Source organism: Notolabrus celidotus, chromosome 13 (assembly GCF_009762535.1).
Source record: "Notolabrus celidotus isolate fNotCel1 chromosome 13, fNotCel1.pri, whole genome shotgun sequence".
Classification (NCBI taxonomy): Eukaryota; Metazoa; Chordata; class Actinopteri; order Labriformes; family Labridae; genus Notolabrus; species Notolabrus celidotus.
The window spans coordinates 19,320,364-19,340,222 of NC_048284.1; the positions used below are offsets into that span (position 1 = coordinate 19,320,364).

The 19,859-nt window shown below is 40.5% G+C and overlaps 1 protein-coding gene across 4 annotated transcripts in view; it reads left to right on the forward strand.

Moving 5' to 3' along the window:
- Positions 1-19,859, forward strand: part of itsn2a (intersectin 2a) — a 50,887-nt gene that overhangs the window by 25,730 nt on the left and 5,298 nt on the right. Inside the window, exons 17-33 of one of the 4 annotated variants that reach the window (XM_034699211.1) lie at positions 3,535-3,674; positions 3,758-4,166; positions 5,284-5,453; positions 5,612-5,672; positions 7,661-7,893; positions 7,976-8,016; positions 8,130-8,296; positions 9,464-9,497; positions 9,659-9,780; positions 11,150-11,279; positions 13,105-13,296; positions 13,431-13,475; positions 16,902-17,023; positions 17,825-17,931; positions 19,198-19,381; positions 19,474-19,572; positions 19,651-19,818. In XM_034699211.1, the coding sequence (XP_034555102.1) occupies positions 3,535-3,674; positions 3,758-4,166; positions 5,284-5,453; positions 5,612-5,672; positions 7,661-7,893; positions 7,976-8,016; positions 8,130-8,296; positions 9,464-9,497; positions 9,659-9,780; positions 11,150-11,279; positions 13,105-13,296; positions 13,431-13,475; positions 16,902-17,023; positions 17,825-17,931; positions 19,198-19,381; positions 19,474-19,572; positions 19,651-19,818 (2,424 nt within the window). The remainder of the gene's footprint in view (positions 1-3,534; positions 3,675-3,757; positions 4,167-5,283; positions 5,454-5,611; positions 5,673-7,660; positions 7,894-7,975; positions 8,017-8,129; positions 8,297-9,463; positions 9,498-9,658; positions 9,781-11,149; positions 11,280-13,104; positions 13,297-13,430; positions 13,476-16,901; positions 17,024-17,824; positions 17,932-19,197; positions 19,382-19,473; positions 19,573-19,650; positions 19,819-19,859) is intronic. The other 3 variants (XM_034699212.1, XM_034699213.1, XM_034699214.1) reach the window with 3 other exon arrangements.

Consider the following 19,859-nt stretch of genomic DNA (forward strand, 5'->3'; position numbering starts at 1 on the left):
CCCCAGGCTGTTTTAGCTGTTATAACAAAGAAATATCAACATTTTACACACAGTTGTTTTGGTTGTTTTGGATGATATTGAGGTCACTATAACCAAGGACACTTCTGTATGTGACTGCAGGAGCTGGGATCAAACTGCCAACCTTTAGATTGAGATATAATATTTCCAGCTACGTGTCTCTAAAGACATTCAATGATGTGTCCTGTGTCGTATGTTTTGATAACGTAGAAACAAGGCAGGGTCGACGAGAGCATGACAGACTCGCAGCAGTTTGATGTTCTGTTTTACAAATAAAGTCCTTCTAAATGCTTTAAATTGTGTTTATGCTGGAAATATGTTTTATTTAAAAGAAATGTAGGTAGTCAACAAAGAAGCATGAAGTACCTGACACATAAACCTGGGTAACAATCAGTTTCTGGAGGTTGAAATTGATGGGGTCAAATTGACCCTAAGGATAAAAGATGTTGAGGGTAACAGGAGAGTTAAGATATGTTGAGGAGCATATTTTTTAATGAGTGCCAAGGTAGTTCTCATTTCCCTGCTTAGAGGATTTATGCTAGCTTAGCAAGTTAACTGGCTGACTCAGTATCGCACAGACACCAGTGTCGTAAATATTTTCATGAATTACTGTTGGAAATTGTTTCTCATTTTGGATACATTTTTATTATAGTTTACTGCTTTGAGAGAGCAATAATAACATGTTTCAACCGAGCGGCAACCTCCGGTCTCAAACTATGAAGCCCATGTGGAAGTGTTATAAACTGCAATTCATCGAGAATCTATTGAGGCTGGCTGAAGAGACACCGGAAACCACATAAACACCAATTCAAAAAAGCTGATCTTTACAGCAGAAATAAACATGTTTACAGCCTGGTACAGAAGACAAGTGTAGTCTGGATAGCTAATTTCTCTATCGGCACACACTGTACGGGGGGTGATTTTTTTCATAACACAGTCATTTCAAAGATATTGAGATTACGAGTCTTCCAATGAGAGGCACAGCTGACTTGATTAACAGGTGGGAAAACAGTAGCTGTTGGCTAGGAGGCTGAAAGCCCGCCTCTTTACGCCACAATCACTTGTCAGCGGCAATATGGCTGTCGTCAACGATTGGCCTCAAAACAGTGCATTAGAAACAGATGGGTGACGTCACAGATCCTATGTCCATATTTTATACAGTCTATGGGCAGTATAGTGGGCTTTGCTAGCTTTGATTTAATTAGCTAAGCCAAGCACAAAAAAAGAAGAAATAGCTACTACCTCCATGAACAACAATTCAAGGCTGTGTTCCCACCAATGAAATTACATTTTGCCAATAACTGTGCTTTAGACGTTTTGTTTAGTGTTTTTTTCTTTTAATAAGATTGCTCTTTTATAGCCCAGCTAGCTAGCGACCTGTTTACTGAACAAACAAATTAGAGGGATGTCAAATTGTCTCATCTAATTATCAGCATGGAGGCAAATGGCACATTTTCCAAATAGTTTACATGTTGACAAAAAGATTGAGCTTTTGACGTGTTGTATAGTCCGGTCTTTATGCTAGCTAGTTAAGGAATGTAACTGGCTACATGGACACCAAATATAAAATATTATTCTATGAAATTATATTTTCTGTCTTTAAATCATTTCCCAATATCATATCCATTTTCCTTTAACTCCCTGTTATGAGAGCAATAAAAACATGATACTAACTTCATGCCTGTGAGTTAAGTAGGCTTTTCTAGCTTCGAGTTAGTTTGCTAGCTTAACCCAAAAATAATAAGAAGAAGCTACATATTCCCTGTGCAACAATTGTTTTTTTTTCATTATACCTATGAAATAAGATTTAACTGATGTATAACTGATCTTTTGACATGTTAACTTTTGTTAGAGCCAAGCTTCCTCTTCTCTCCCAGTCTTAACGCAAGCTAAGCTAATTATCTGGGTCTTTTCCCACCCTTACACTATATGCAGATATAAGGGGGTAAAATTGTCTCATGTAACTGTCAGTAACGAGGCAAATAAGCATACATTCCAAAATGTTCAGCCTCGCTTAGACCTCTTTTGTTTTTTAGAGCAAGATCGATAGACTTATATTTCAGTAAAGAAGGTATTTTTGGATTAGAAAATCAGGGGAGTAATCCATCATAACTAAATATGATGGATTACACCAATAAAATGCAAACTAGTAGCTGCTTTGTAGGGACTTTTTTCCTCTCTCCTCTGGCAGCAGATTGTTAGGGAAAAAAACAAGGAGTAAAACTCTGCTGGAAATCCTGTTCAACTGGTCATTGTAATTCCAGAGTTTCATCCCTCAGGCAGAGAAAACCTTGTTACCCAACTGTTATTGGACGCACACATTTAGACCCAGATGTGCACACTTGCCTGATAATTCAATACCCGTGAAAACTGATATTGTACTCTCTCATACATATATTGGCAATCTGATACAGCACTACAATCACTGCAGCTAACCTCTGTGTTTAATTAATTACAATGGTTTTCGTTTCTTCAGTGCTTTTTAAAGCTTTTAACACCTTTCTTCCTTTTCTTCTCCCCTTCTTTTTCCTGTGCTTTGCGCAACATGGATATATCTTACTCACAATTTCTCATTCTTCTCCTCTCTGGTCTGACATACTTCTTTCCTTGTCCTTTTTACTCACTCTCCATGCACTTATCTTAAACATACCTTTTGTATTCTTTCACCCTCTGTCCATCACATCCACGATCCTCTGCTATGTCATCACTCTGGGTTTCTGTCAAAGCTTGGGGACATGGATGATTGTGTCCTGCGAGGCCTTTTGTCTCTGCTGGCCTGCCTCAGCCAGCTGTTCCTCCTCATCAAGGTTATCTTTCTCTTTCTCTCTCTCTCTACCTCCCACTGTGTAATCTCTCTCATCACTCTTTCCTTTTTTATTATGTTTTGTGTTGTTGTTGTTGTTGTTGTTTTACCCCTCCAGCTACATTCTTTAATCTTCTTCTCTTTTGATCCTGCCATGATTCGATCACTTCCATAATCCTTGCTCGTTTTGTCTTTTGACTCATTATTAAACGGAGCTCTTCTTTGGTACCACGTCTTTTCATTTTTTGTTGTTCCTCTTCATGGGATTTGTTCTAGTCTTTGTATTCTGTGTAAACAGGCTGCACCCTGAGGGTAAAGCACACACACAGAATGCTCAACCTGCACATTTTTTTGTCAGAAAGGGGAAAAAAATTGAACTCAGCTTATAAATATGTACACACATCTGCATGTTTCTGTGGCTGTTTGTCAGCTGGCACATTTTGTTGTTAAGTCATCAGTTTTGCATGTTTGGAATGACTTGTACTGTACAAATTAAGGCTAATGTTAAAAACACATATACTTTGTAGAGATTAAGTACAAATTGATTTGACAGTATTGCACACCACCAGCTTAGACTTTTATGTGGTAGCAGCAGATTCAACGCTTGCATAAATTTATGTTGTGCCTTGTGGCTGTTTCTGAATTGTTAAAGCACTTGGTTCATTCGCCTTTTTCATCTCTCTAACGCATTGCATATAATGTGACTGCATCAGGAGCTGAGGGAGAAGCAGGTGCGGCAGCAGGCTGTCCTGGATGACCTGCACAGAGTCAAAGAGGAGAAACTTCGGGAGCTGCAGCAACGCAGGGAGGAGGAGATGGAAAGGAAAAGGAGAGAGGAAGAGGAGGCAGCCAGGTGAGTGTTGAATAAAACACGTGTTCTTTGTGCTGCGTTTTGTGCTTAAGGTGACTCTTAAAAATTGCATTTACCTCCCACAGACAAGCAAAGCTAGAGGAAGCGAGAAGAGAGCAAGAGAAGAGGGAGAAGGAGGAAGAGGAGGCGAGACAAAGGAGGCTTCTTGAAGAGCAGAGGACCAGACAGAGGGAGGAGGAGGAGGAGAGAGAGGCAAAGGCTCGCCTCTGGGCAGCTCAGGAGAAAGCACAAGAAGAGGAGAGAAGAAGGAGAGAAGAGGAGGAAGAGAGGAAGAGGAGAGAGGAGGAAGAAAGGAAGCAGAAAGAGGTGGAAGAGGAGGAGGAGAAGAAGAGGAAGGAAGAACAGGAGAGAGGAGCACAGCAGTTGGTGGTGTTGGATCAGCAATCTCCCAAGCTGACGTCATATAAAGCTCTGTACTCGTTTGTCGCCCGAAATGCGGATGAGCTGAGTATAGATGCAGACTGCCTGATAGAGGTACATGAAACACACTGTTAAAACACACACAAACACACTATGTTCACAAGTTAACACACACATTAGATGTTTATGTGCTTAAATGATGAATGTATCTCAACATTTATATTGAAAGTACTCCCCACAACCCTAATTATATTTTCTTCATTTCAATGATATATGATTAAGTGAATCAATAAATTAAACTCTACATGACTTGGTTGAAATGACCTATATCATCAAACTTTAACATAATTGTTCATTTTTATCAGTCATTGCTGTAAATAAACAACATTTTTTACTGGGAATCAAATCTCTAGCATTCTTGTACAGTAAAGACAAAGTTGAATGTCAAACTTAAAGGATGAAAATATATCATAAATGTAGGGTAATTTGCCGGACTTAAACACAAAATTCCAAAAAATCCTATTTTTCTAACATGCTATTACCGTTTTAGCTAGCTAGCTAAAATAAGCTTGTTAGCAACATAACTGTAGTCGTGGTTAGATTTTTGCCATAAAACTAGATTAGATTAGATTAGATTAGAACTTTTATTTGTCCACAATGTGGAAAATTGCCTTCTGCTTCACAGACAAACAGACAATACAACATTTTTAGACAAGAACAGAGAGAGAGCTTGGGATTCTTCCTGGTGATTGCCAGCAGAATCCCTTTAAGGAGCTAGTATAAAATATGGAGTATTAAAATATAAAACATATCCATATGTACATACACATACACATACATAAGAACACATATGTATACACATATATACATATACACATATGTGCATATACATACGGATCCATATAGACACATGTGCATACGTACATACATACGCTTAGCTGTTAGCTTAGTAGCTTATTTAGAGATAAAGAGCAGAAGAAATAGATGGGTAAAAATAGTTGCTACATCTGCCCCTCCAAAAAATGATAGTATTTAAACTACAGTGAGTGTTTGAAGTGCATTTTGTCAGAACCTATCATGTCATGTTTGTGTGATGGTTGTTGCAGTTAATGTGCTGTAATTGCTCCTGATAGGTTAAAAAGATGACAGATTTAAAAAAAACAAACAATGTTTATCATCAGCATATTGTTAAGTCTGATTGAGGCTGATGGAACTGTTTTTCACGATGCAGGTGGATGAGCAGACTGTCGGTGAGCCTGGCTGGTTGTGTGGAACTTACTGTGGAAACAGGGGCTGGTTCCCCCAGAGTTACGCAAAGAAATGTCCTGCTTCTCCTGTGACTGAGTCGACCCCTTTATCAGCTGTGGATGCAGCCTTTTCACAACTGCTACTTAACACAGGGTAACAGACTGAGCAAAGCAGGATGGGAATTTTTTTTTGATATTTCATCCTGTGCTTTTTTTGCACACTCACCTTGAGCATCATAATGTATGCCTAAGGTTGTTTTTGCTCAGTTGGCAACTCCTGACATGATGCTTTGTCCCTCTTGTTTGACGCAGAGTCCCAGATGAAAAGGAAGCAAGCAACAGCGCTGTTCCCACTCAGTCAGATGCTTCACAGGTAAAAAAGGAGAGCTTCACTTCTTTTCTGCATTTAACCCAGGTCATGGAGTAATTGGTTCTGACTTTGTTTTCTAAGAGGAAAATCCCTTCACATAGATAGATAGACTGCAGATTGAAGCTCTGTTTTGTTGCTGCGTCAGTTTTTTGATATGCATGTATTTTCTCAATAGAGAGGCAATGTTTTATTCATGAGCAACATGGGAATGATCTACTTTTTTGTTGTTTGAATTTGCTCTGTTTTGCTTCTCTTTGCAAACACAGAAAGTGTATGCACAGCTGTGCGGTAATCAGAGTTCTACTTTGTGAAAATTACATCAAAATTTCATGAGCTTTGGGACTATTTTGAGCCTCCTATTCCTGCCAGTTTATTAAGATTAAAGCTGCTGTGGTTACTTTGTTAATACTAACAATGGATCAGAGACTTTTTGCACTACTCTTAATGCCTTTTTTAAAATTTAAATGCCATTTGAAGCAGGCAGCCCTGATTGTTATAATAATAATGATGGTTATAAGATAAATAATATAAACTCTGAATTTTTTCCCTTTGTTTTCAGGCAAAAAAGTAAAAGTACATTCTGTAAATGTTCACATTTAATGAACTATCTTTCTACAAAAACAGCCGTTGTATTTTTTGCCATGATGAGTCGTATCGAGTGTAATGTTTACTGCAAAAGAACAGAGATTATGATAAAGAAGAAGGTCAAGTTGAATATTGTGGACCCCTCAGCTCCAGCAGGAACAGTTTGCCTGCTGGGCAGTGTTGTATGCAGGGGTGTAGTGCTAGTGTTAGTAGTTAGTGGATCATCTTATAGTGCACTAAAAAGTCTTTATGAATCTCAACCGTATTGTGCAAACAGCAAGTAATCTATTTTCTCACTTTGAGAAAAAAAAGTCCCAGAGCGCTCCGTCAGCACTATGATTTTATGCGACCCACAGAGGACAAATTTGAAATAGTAGTAGTTAAATCCACTATATCCTACCTTCTCCTTGAACAGCATGCAACAGTAAACATACTTTTTTTCGCAACCCTCTACTGAACAAAGTGGAGAAATAGGCAGCATAAAAGCAAGATTATTTTCTCAGCTGCTGGTGGGGAACAAAACTGAGCTTAAAGGAGAGTAAATATATGACTTTTATTGAAATGACTCTGCAAATCAGTGTTTACTAACTATCTTAGTTAATGTATGATGAAGAACATTGGTAGGTGTAATGGCTTGCTTTCGCCATTAGAAGCACAAACTATAAGCTGATAAGGGGCTGCTTTACCGGGACTCAGAGTTGATGCGTGTCCTCGTGCAGGATGAATGAATGACGTCCAAACTCTGTGCATTGACATCAACGGGGTTTATTATACATCGACACACAATAAAGGCTCAGCGGATCAATCCACACTTACATCCACTATGAACTTGCAAAATTGACAGGAATAAAGCTATTGTTTTTCTATTGTTTTTTATTACGACAACGGAGGTCAAAAGCTGCATGCTACCCGGTAGGCAGCTCACCTGCCACTAATTGGGTCTTCTTCGCTATATGCTTTCTACACCTGGCTTCTCACGCTCGGCACCTAGTGTGTACACAAGTGCATCAAACAAAGTAAAGCAGTCCACACATAATATTGACACACATACGGCTCTAACAGTAGGATTCTTGTTGGAGAATTGATATCTGCCTTAATTTTATACCAGGGTTTCAAGAAGTAGGGCTGGTCAGGGCATAAACACTGCTGCTGACATCAATATGCACACATTTTCAACAGCAGCATGGTTGTATATTCATAGCCTCTCTCTATTGGGAGTAAGTTCTCTCTGCCTCTGTGGGTCACACAGACTCTTACAGATCACCATCTCCCTGTGGATGAGATCAGTGTTAGTGGGTCTGGCATTGGTAGTTTATGCCATGTGGAGAAGCTGTTCCATCTTTCACCTAGATAAGTAGCCCAGAGGCAGATTTTGTAGTAACTGCTTGTATCACTCCACTCCTCAGTTCTCCGTCCCTCTGCTGGCTCGAGCCGTCTCCTCATGGTCAGCCACCTCAGACACTCACCTTAACTTCTCCTCCGACACGGGTGACACAGTCACTGCACTGCTGAGCTTCTCACAGGGTGACATCATCAGCGTGTCGCAGCAGAGGGAAGACTGGTGGCTGGGACAGCTGAATGGGACACAGGGGTGGTTCCCCAAGAGCTATGTCACTCTGGAGACGGGTGACAATTCAGAGTATGTAGACACACACATGCAAACATCTCTCCAATAGTTAATTTAATCTGAGTGTAAACTGACAGTCTTGTTTCCTGTCTAGCGTGGATGCATTTGACACATGTGACTCTGTTCAGCTAGAGGGTAAGTGTAATTCATCAGTAGAACAAATGTATTCAGATGTAATCACAGAAACCATTAGAGAATAGCGTAGTTTACATCTGACTCAGACTTGCGCACTTTTCTCTCTGAACTAGAGTATGTGGCCTTGTACACATACGAGAGCCCAGAGGCGGGGGACCTGACTTTTGTTGAGGGAGATGTTGTCATGGTGACAGAGCGAGAAGGAGAGTGGTGGCGAGGATGCATCGGGGACCAGATGGGGGTTTTCCCTTCCAACTATGTGCGACCTGTTGAGCCAGAGGTGAGAAACACAGTGTTTATAAGGCAGTCATTTCACAAGGACAGGGTTTGACCTTCATTTGAAAAGTTGGTATATATTCATGTATATGCAAAATGTCTTGAATTATTTAAAGCAAACATGACTCAGCTTATTTACACGATGAAAACAAAAATATTATCAAACCTAACCCCTCATGTATTTTTAGTCAGACATTATTAGATATTTCTAAAGTCTGTAAGAAGTATTTGTTGTTACTTGAGCTCATACTTAATAGAGAAAATGCTCAGTTTTTGAATATATGAATAAACAATATAGGACACCCTCAGGTCTCAGATTGAGGTATCAGATCCAGCAGAAAAAGCTGTAAAGCAGGGGCGTCAAACTCATTTCAGTTCAGGGGTCACATACAGCCCAAGTTGATCTGATGTGGGCCGGACCAGTAAAATCTTAACATAATAACCTATAAAGAAAGACAACTCTGAATTTTTTCCCTTTGTTTTCGGGCAAAAAAGTACAAGTACATTCTGTAAATGTTCACATTTAATGAACTATATTTCTACAAAAACAGCTGTTGTATTTTTTGCCATGATGAGTCTCATCGAGTGTAATGTTTGCTGCAAAAGAACAGATAGATTATAATAATGAAGAAGGTAAAGTTGATTATTATGGACCCCTCAGCTCCAGCATGAACAGTTTGCTTGCTGGACAGTGTTGTATGAAGGGGTGTAGTGCTAGTGTTAGTGGTTAGTGGATCATCTTATAGTGCTCTAAACAGTCTTTATGAAACTCATCCAGATTATGCAAACAGCAAGTAATCTATTTTCACTTTGAGAAAAAAGTCCCGGAGTGCTCCGTCAGCACTATGATTTTATGCGACCCCCAGAGGACAAATTTGAAATAGTAGTTACTTTTATTGAAAAAATTCAGTTAAGGTCTTCTCTGTAATCTTGTCACTTTGCAAAGTCGTTCCGCGGGCTGGATTGGGACCTCTGGCAGGACGGTTTTGGCCTGCGGGCCGCTTGTTTGACACCCATGATGTAAAGCATCTGAAGTCTGATACCTCTATCTGAGACCTGAGGATGTCCTAATATGTAGACCATACTAGCATTTTATGTTAGCGTTAATAACATTTGAATTTGTAGTTGTTTATTTACTTCCATTAACTAATTCAATCTTTGATTTCTTTAGGGGACGAGACCTGGAGTTCCACCCAAAAAGCCTGGTAGGAAAATGTGCAGCAATTCACAAATAATGCACACACACATGCACACACAACGACAAACAAAAAATTTGCCAACAAGTTTTAGTCTGTTGACTAACTCCATTAAACTCTTGACATTTACTCAATATAAATTGATCCTCTGCTTTCTGTTTGGTCAACAGAGATCGCCCAGGCAGTCACCACCTCTGTTTCCCCGATGATGCATCAGCTGCATCTGTCGCCAGGGCAACTGATAGTGGTCATGGCCAAGAACTCCACCGGATGGTGGCTCGGGGAACTGCAGGTCAGAGAGTGGAGCATCAGGGGCCCAATGAGAGTTGATGTTGGTGTTTTTTTTTTTTTTTTTTACAGTTCAGTCAGACAACTCACGTTTGAATTGTTTATTGTGGCGCCCAGGCTCAGGCCTCATCACTCCCTGCAGATAAGTTTACATGCAGACATTGAGGAGTGATGAGCAAAACATACTGAACACCCCCGGAGCCTGCAGGTGGATGCTGAGGTGGTGGTGGGGATGAAAGTAAAATTCAGCAATTGGCATTGCAGGCAGCAGAGGCGTTGACAGGCAGAGGGAGAGATGGGAGATTTTCCCAGTTTAAATAGACCGCCAAATTGAGAGGCAGAGGGCGGGATTGGATGCTGGTTATGAGAGTGGGATATGTGACATGTGTATAGCAGTGCAGCTCAAGTTGTCTGCCTGAAGTAGCTTGCGGGGTCGCTCCATTAATAGGATTTGACTTGAGGAACGTATTTGGGTCTTAATGCTAATGTGTTTACGGTCAACTTCACCCTGAAGCTCTGTGTTAGCAATCCATCAGAATGTCACATAGCAGCATATTTTGGTGGTAACTGTAAGATTCATGTGAAATACTTGAGATCACTTTTGCTTAGAATTTCTGCCTTTATTCAAATAAAACAGTGACAATGTAAAGAAGAAATGTGTCATAGATAGAAAACATTATTTATGAATACACTGTAAAGAAAAATGTGTCGCGACAGTGCTAAACATCATTTGAAAAATGATGCAGTAAAAGTTTCTTCACCTCTGATGGAAGATGCTTTTGTATCTGCTGACTTTTCAGATCAGCAAGAGCTTGCTGAAGGCTGACAGGAGGTTAGAGGAGTAATAACAGGGTTGTCTATAGGTCACACATCCACAGCAGTGAGAAGTCAATCCTCTCTGCTTACTTTGTGCTGAGGCTGCAGCTACAGCTCTGGTTAAGCTCTTAGTGAACGGCCTGACACAGTAATGAGACAGCAGAGTCAAGTTAGCAGCAGAGAGGTGGACAGTTCAGACAAGATAGCGACAGTTTAAATTCACATTGTTGGGGCAAATGAGATTAACAAAACTTTGTCAAACTTCACCCAAACTATGCCCATGTACTATTTATTATGCTAACTTTGGATTAATAGAGCGGCAATTTGCATTCAAAAGACTTGAGGCTGAGCTTGTGCCTGATTTATGATGGCAGTGAAAACAAATGCCAAGTAAAGACCCATCAGGTTTAATATGGATGGTTGTTGGCACTGCTGAGATTTTTGAGGTTCAGCTTCCCGCCCAGCAAAATCAATCCATCAATTCATCTCTCCATTAAGAATTCAGAAAGTGAACCAGCAGGAGATTGATTTACTCTCACTGGCTCTTCTCCCTCTAGGCTCGAGGCAGGAAGCGGCAGAGAGGCTGGTTTCATTCCTCTCACGTCAAACTGCTCGGTCCCTCCAGCAGCAAGTCCTCCCCCTCCCCTCTGCCAGGTGAGGCTGCAAGACAGCCTGCGTGTGATCGGGGTGCAGGATGAGTTGTTTTCTTACTTTGGTGGTGGTTTGGTGTGTTTACACATTTTCTTATTTGGATTGCAGCACCACTGTAGAGACACTACAAAGTGAAATTCAGACCCACTTAAAGAGAACACATTGATATGTCTAAGGCTTTGATTACTTTGACAGTCCTGCCAGCAACTGCTCATGAATTTCTCTGGCAGATTTAAATACTGAAATGCAAAAACATTGAATTTTTTAAATGACTGTCACACCTTTAATCATGAACAGGCTTACCTTGAATTTCTCTACAAAAGTTAAATGTTCGTCTCTTTGAGCTAAAAGTTTAACAGCAATCTTGTTAACCTTAAAATATACAGTTGTTACTTTGTTTGGTCTTGTAATTTCTGCAAAAAACATGGACATGTATGATCAATAGATTGATTATATTTAATCAGATTTTTTTTTTAGCCTTGATAGCAGCTCTGTGAGGCTGCACCACTAAATGTTAGCATTGTTAAATGTCTGCAGGGAGGATTCTAACTTGCTTCTAACGTTTACTGGGTTCCGAGTTTACTATGATCATGATCATGAGCTAATATGTGTTTAGTGCTCACTGTTTGCATGCTAAAATGCTATACTGGCATTTAAGATTCAAGATTCAAGAAAGCTTTATTGCCAAGTGCGCTCGCACACACAAGGAATTTGACGTGGTGAATGGAACACTGGTACTTAACAACAAGACAGTAAGGACAATAAATATAGAAACCTTAACACAAATCCAAAAATTATAAATAAAAATAAAAATACTATCTCTACAAAGAAAGGTATAGAAGTACTTTTGAAGCCAGAGCCCACATGTAGTAGATGAATATAATAATAAAATATGTTATGGGATAAATTACAATATTGCAGATGGTTATGAGGTATTGCACCAGAAATCAAAGTATTGCACATGTATGTGATCAGTCAGACAGTGAGCGCACAAAACACATATTAGCATTGTTGCTAAAGGACGCATCACACTTTAATTATTATTAATACAGATTGACATTTGACCATGTAATAACACTACATGAAATGCCATTTTGAAAATGTAACTAGCATGGTGGTGGCCAATGGGTGGCCATACGGGCTGTTTTGTAAAAGTGTGATAGTAGCTTTATCTCCATTTAACTGTGGCACCTTTCCTCTGTTGGTAACTTAAATTGTAACTTTGGATGTACATCTTTTGTCTGTAGTCTGGATAGTTCATTTCTGGATCAGCACACACTGTACGGGGGGGAATTTTTTTCTAACGTGGTATTTTCAAAGATATTGAGATTACGAGTCTTCCTATGAGAGGCACAGCTGACTTGATTGACAGGTGGGAACACTGTGTTGGCTAGGAGACTCAAAGCCCGCCTCTTTACGTCACAATCACTCGACAGAAGCAATATTGTTGCCGCCGACGCAGCGCTTCAGAAACAGATGGATGACGTCACGGATCCTACGTCCATATTTTATACAGTCTATGGTGCACACATACTTAATTCCATCCCTGCATAAGTTAGAGATCCAGTTGGGCCAACCCAGCTTAATACAATTTGGATCCGCCTCTGTTAAAACAGTGGTTAAAATTCTGGAGAAAAGTTAAACTGAAAAGTTAAGTTTGTTTGTGAGTGGGTCTGACTTTATACCCCAAACCATTGGAAGTAGATGAAAAGTTATAGCAGCTAATCCTCAGAGGACCATAAATGTCTCCAAATGCCTTTGAAATATTTTCATAATTTGTCAACGGTTTGAAACATCTAACAGTTAAAAGTTCTGAGGCTCCTATCTAAATCAAATCCCTTTTGTGCATTTGATCCGTCAGTGTGCCAAGTGATTGCCATGTATGATTACACCGCTGCCAATGGGGATGAGCTGAGCTTCTCGAAAGGTCAGCTGCTCAGCATTTTAGACAAAACCAACCCTGACTGGTGGAAAGGAGAAGCCAATGGGGTCACAGGCCTGCTGCCCACCAATTATGTCAAGATGACGACAGAATCAGACCCCAGCCAACAATGTGAGTTAACCTCAAGCTTTCTTTGTATCTTTCTGAAGAAAAAAAAAAACCCTGTGATATTGTTGTTGGATATGGTGTGTCTTTTGGTGGTGAAACATGAGATAATGGGCCCACATTGACTTGGCTCACTGCAGGTACAGTAGATTCCTTATCCATGTCAGAGCTTGGAGAAACGGAGGGTAAGCCCAAGAGAGTTGGTTTCTATCAATCACTGAGGGACTTTTGGTGAATGTGAGCTCACTGCACTTTAAAAACTCAGTCCTGCATGTATATTGGTTATCACACTTGTTAAATGAAAATTGGCTCTTGGATTTAGACAAAAGCTGTTAAACTTCCTTCTGTCTATGTTAGTGCTGTGGACTGAGCCTTTTGAAGTATCTTTGCACCAGTAATATAAATTCATTGAAGGAAGGGTTTTGGGAACTGTGCTGATGGGCTTTCTTGTCGAGAGTTACATCATGAATTTTCTTTTTATATAAAGGTAGTGCTAGCAGGTGGATAGCTTAGCACAGAACCTTGAAACAGGGGGGAAATGTTGGCCTAGTTCCCTCCAATTTCAAAGCCAACATAAGACGTACCTACAGGGACTTCCAAAGCTCACTAAATAACACATTACAGGTGTTTCCCAATTCAGGGATAACATCCGTATGAGGACCCAGCCTTTGTAGCCCAGGCCGAATTGGAATGAAACGGTCTGGTCTTGAGAGGATTTCATCTTTTTGTCCCCGCTCATACCTTGTCACTACTAAGTTTAACCATTACTACTTTTTTATCTTTATTGTTGCTCTATCTTTTCTACTCAATATTATACAAAACCTTAGTCTAGGATCAATGCACAGAAATCTGGTGTACTTTTGCTAATGACTTCTATTCTGTTCAATTTAAACAAATTACTGCTTATTTCAACTGGCAACCTTGCTAGCTACACTAACAAGCTATCATAACTTTGCATAAAGTAACGTAGCTTGAACTACATTGTTAAAGAAGTTTAATTCCCCCTCTGAATTTTTTACTTTTGAATCCCTAGCTGTTTGAGTTGAAACCAAGCGGCAACCTCCGGTCTCAAACTATGAAGCCCATGCGGAAGTGTTATAAGCTGCAATTCATTGAGAATCCGCTTGAGGCTGGCTGCAGAAACACCAAAAACCACATACACACCAATTAAAAAAAGACAATCTTTGCCGCATTAATAAACATGTTTACAGCCTGGTACAAAAGACGGCTTGGCTCTACGTAGCTAATTTCTCCATTAGCGCACACTGTACAAGGGGGTGAACTTTTTCTAACGTATGGTTCAGAAGATATTAAGATTAGGAGTTTTTGCCCAAATAAGGACATGACTGACTTGACTCCCGGACGGGAACACATAGCTGTTGGCTAGGAGGCTCAAACTCCGCCTCTTTACGTCACACTATGCCTTGTTGATTTCCGCATTTCCAATTTGGCTGCCACCGTTGATCGGCTTCAAAACAACGCTCAGGAACAGATGGGTGACGTCACAGATACTACGTCCATATTTTATACAGTCTATAAAGCATACGTAGAAGTAGTAAGCATCTTTCATGTAACTCTGAACAACAAAGTGGTTCAGCGTTTTTCAAAAACAAATTGTCCAACTTTTGTCTCACATCTTGCCAAGAAGTCACTGAATTATAAAAATGAATCACACTAACTGATTTGTTTCTAATTAAGCTGGCACATTTCTTTCAGTCACATTTTTTAAATATGTTCACTTCATTCTGGGTGGTTCACAGATGCAAACTACTGCGTGTACACGGATCACTGTTCGGTTGGGGAGGATGTGATTCTCTCATGTTTGTTCACTGCTCATTCACACACACACACACACACTAGCTGCTCTGCGATAAGACAGGGTTCATTTTGAAGCAGGAGGTGTGTGTATGTGTGTGTGTGTGTTTGAATTAGTATTCATGGCTGGCGTGTTCTCCTCGCAGTGGTGGATCTCTGTTAACAAGAGTGAACACACTGGCCATTTAATTAGGATGAACTTGTTGAAGCTGCAGACACAAAACAGGATGAAATTTTAATTCTGATGAACATGTTCTGACACATACTCACTCCGCTTCATGCCAGGGTCTGCGCTTCATCATGGAGATAAAATGTTAGAAATCAGCATCACGCTCCGGCTAATATGATTAGTAACAACATTTACATTTCCTGAGATACATTAATTATGCACTTGCATGTGTGAGTCTAGCATTAATATTAAAACTTTATTAATGTCTGCTGTCTCTCCGCCTCTCCTTCATCTCACTCACCTCCCCCCTCCCGCTCCTCCGCTTCATCTCTCTTTTTTCTCTCTCCTCTGTAGGACAGTAACGCTGGCTTTCCTCATGCTTCTTCCTCCTTCTCTTCCTTCTCTTCCTCACCCCCTTCTTGTCTGAGTCAATCCGAATTGCCCCTTGTTGCAACAGGAAGCCAAGCCACCGGCAAAAACAGCCCAGCCCTGCATTTTGGGACTCACTCCATAAGGACTGTGGTGTTCTTTGCTTTTTCTTGTTCTTATTTATTTAGCATCTTTAACCTCCCCCTTCTTGAATTTTTTATCCCATGTCTTTTTCTATAAGGCATTTTTGTTTCTCATCCTAATCCCCCTTCTCGCTCTCTCTTCTTCTGTTTCCCCTTGATGTTTCTTTGACTAACTAATTAACAAAGGGAGCGAGGCAGAGGCAGCTAGACGTGTGTTTGAGGCTTTGTCCCTCTGATGTGAAGTCATGAAATGTGGAGTTTTGCTAATGATAAAATTAAGAGACGGCTCATAAGAGTTTCGTCACACAGATATGACAAAGTAAGCGGCATCAGGCTAATTTAGTTTTCTAAATGAAGGCTTTGCAACAGAGAACTCATAACAGGGTCACGCATTCTTGCACTAACAACAGTAAACCTTGTTAAAATGGACCAATCCGAACTCTCACTATTGCTTTAATTTCCTGTAACCTTGATTGCTGCTTGCTGACGCATTGCTTGTGCTACTACTCAATTATTGTGATTTAATCATTCAACTCTTATGCACTCTTCCATTTAACGATGCTTCCAACTGACTGAAGAATGAGTCTCATCCTGTTCTGAACTGTGATATCACCAGCACCTAAAGAAAACACATGCAGAGATTAGCGTAGCCAGAGAAAAGAGAAAAGACACCAAACTGCTGACATTTCCCTCCAAACTTCACCAAGTTTTTACCTCAAAGACTTGAACTACCAGCTGAGTCTTCCACTGCTCTTTAGCTAAAGCATTTTACTCATCCACACCTATGCAATCATTTTGAGCGCTCTACCACGAGAGGTGCTTTGTTTTCCTTTATTCACTGTTCTTGGTAGCAGTGTTTTTAGCGTTCACATTGCTTGGTATGTCCCCTAAGTTCAAGTACTGCGACTACAACGTGCCTCACTCTTGTCTGTGCATTAAATGTAAATAAAATATCATAGAAATTATAATAAAGGAAGATTTTAACATGCTGATGTGTCCAGGTTTTTATTTGTAAAGTAATTGACAGGAGAGTGTTTGTGCTTGTTGCACATGCTTGTGTGTCTATGCATGCATTCCCTGCACGCTGGCATGTTTGCATGTGCGTGCGTTTGCAGGGTGTGCTGACCTGATGACGCTGGACTCGATGACCCCTCAGGAGAGGAAGAGACAGGGGTACATCCATGAGCTCATCCAGACTGAGGAGACCTACGTGGAAGACCTGGAACTGGTTCTAGAGGTACATTTACAAAAACACACACAGGTACAGAGGTGTCAAAAGTATTCACATTCATGACTCAAGTAGAAGAATAGATACTAGGGTTTAAAAAGACTTCTGTAGAAGTTGAAGTATCAACTCAAGCTTTTTACTCAAGTAAAAGTGTAAAAGTACTGTTTTCAAAACTGTTTAAAGTATAAAAGTGATGTAAGGGGCCACAGGGCCTATAGTGCATGACCCCACCTCCCAAAAAAAACATTTTTCTGAAGGCCATAATGACTGTAATGTTATATAAATATGTTAATGTTGAAATGTTTGGGTTGTACCTGTTTCAGCCACATTCATGCCCATTGAAAATGAATGTATTTTAGTACAATGCAAATACATTAAAGAACCATATATGTGTACTAGTGAGCATTAACGTGTGTCATGGAGTGGAAGATATGATTGGAGTGGAAGTATTGTAATGGTGCAAAAGTCAAACTTCACAGGCATGTTATCAAAAGCCTTTATTGGAATGTCAATGTACATAAATGTTGTTTTTTTTAACGATGACAAGCCGGAATGAAATAAGAGTAACGAGGCTATTTTGAAAATGTAAGGAGTACAAAGTACAGATAATTGCGTGAAAATGTAAGGAGTAGAAGTAAAAAGTCGTCTGAAAAATAATTACTCCAGTAAAGTTTAGATACCCAGAATGTATACTTAAGTAAGATATCAAAGTATTTGTACTTTTTTACTTGACACCTCTGCACAGGTAGAACCAGAAAGCATGATGCTTTAATGCTAACCTTTTCTTTTTCATTTGAATCCATCCCTCAGGTCTTCTACAAACCCATGTCTGAGTCAGGCCGGCTGACAGAGGAGGAGATGGGAGTGATCTTTGTCAACTGGAGGGAGCTGATTATGTGTAACACCAAACTACTCAAGTAGGTACCTCAAACACATACTTGAGATTCAGAACAAGAGGGTTTCTAACTTATTTTAAATTAATGCAGTTCTCCAAATAGCTTTCCCTTCCAAATTGACTCTGTCGCTACATTGTGACAGTGGAAGTTGATTAACATACCTGTTAATGTGATTGTTTCTGAGACTGTTGACACTTTATGGTAACAAAGTAAAAGTTAGTTGAAACAGGAATATTGAATGTAAAATATATTATGAGCTTATTAGGTCTCAAGCAAAGACTGTATAAAAAATGGACGTAGTATCCGTGATGTCACCCATCTGCTTCTGAAGCGCTGTTCTCAGGCCAATCATCGTCGGCAGCCATATTGCTGCTGTCGAGTGATTGTGACGTAAAGAGGCGGGCTTTGAGCCTCCTAGCCAACAGCTACAGTGTTCCCGCCTGTCAGCTGTGCCTCTCATTGGAAGACTCGGAATCTCAATATCTTCGAAATTGCCACGTTAGAAAACAATCGAGAAATGAGGTATCCAGACTACACTTGTCTTTTGTACCAGGCTGTAAACATGTTTATTTCTGCTGTAAAGATCAGCTTTTTTGAATTGGTGTGTATGTGGTTTCTGGTACTTCCGGAGCCAGCCTCAAGAGGATCCTCGATTAACAGCAGTTTTTGTAGCACTTATGCATTGGACTAATATTTTTAGACCGGAGGTTGCTGCTTGGTCTCAAGGAACATCACGCGTGGGCTAATAAGCTGACGCATCGGCCATGCATCAGATTCATATAAATCTGGGGCTCTCGTGAGAACAACTTGAAAAATCTGCTCCAAAGCATCCACTAAAGTTTTCAAATAACCCTCCCTGTAGAGTTTTTTTTTTCACTAACGTGCAAAAAATATTTTAAATAGTTATGACATCACTACCTACAAAAAATCCTCTTGCATCCATGTCCTTAACACAAAAGGGAGGACGCCAGCCTCAGTTGAATGTCAAAATCGACCCTCAGTCTAGGGTTCCTACTGGAACCAACTTGACCTCTACATTTTACCTCAAACCACAACTTTCGTGACAGGGTGTGGAGCATCACACCCCGGCGTGCATGAAGGACAGTCATGTATGTTGCATAGGCGGATCCTGTTGCACATTAATCGGCCAGAACAGTTCCCTACGTGTGCAAGGGTGTGGGGGCCCGTTCATCACCGCTTGTGGCTTTAATTTTAGTATTACCATTTAAATAATGCATGACTTGTTTTTCAAAAACAGCGATTTAAATATCTAATATTTTTTATCAGAGCCCTGCGTGTCCTTAAGAAGACAGGAGGAGAGAACATGCCGGTCCAGCTGATAGGAGACCTGCTGGCCTCTGAGCTTGCTCACTTGCAGCCCTACATCCGCTTCTGCTCCTGCCAGCTCAACGCTGCTGCCCTGCTACAAAATAGAACCTACAACCAGCCTGACTTTAAAGACTTCCTCAAGGTACAGGTTGTAGATCAACAATACTGCAGGATTCTGAGAGGTGTAATGAAATATAACTCTTCCTTTCTCACTGTCTTTCTCTTGTTGAGCAGAAAATAGCCACCAACTACCGCTGTAAAGGAATGCCGCTGTCCAGTTTCCTCCTCAAGCCCATGCAGAGGATCACACGCTACCCACTCCTCATAAAGAATGTAAGTGGAGTTTTTATCTGCTATTTCTGGAGTGATTCCATGTCTTCTCTCACCTCTCTCCTCTCTTCCACCTGCCAGATCCTGGAGTACACCCCGGACGCTCACGCAGATCGAGGCCCATTGAGAGATGCTTTGGAGCAAGCAGAGGAGCTGTGCACTCAAGTCAACGAGGGAGTCAGGGAGAAGGAGAACTCAGACAGACTGGAGTGGATCCAGAGCCACGTCCAGTGTGAGGGATCCATAGAGGTGAGCATATACAGACATGACTCACATCTCTCCCTAAAATA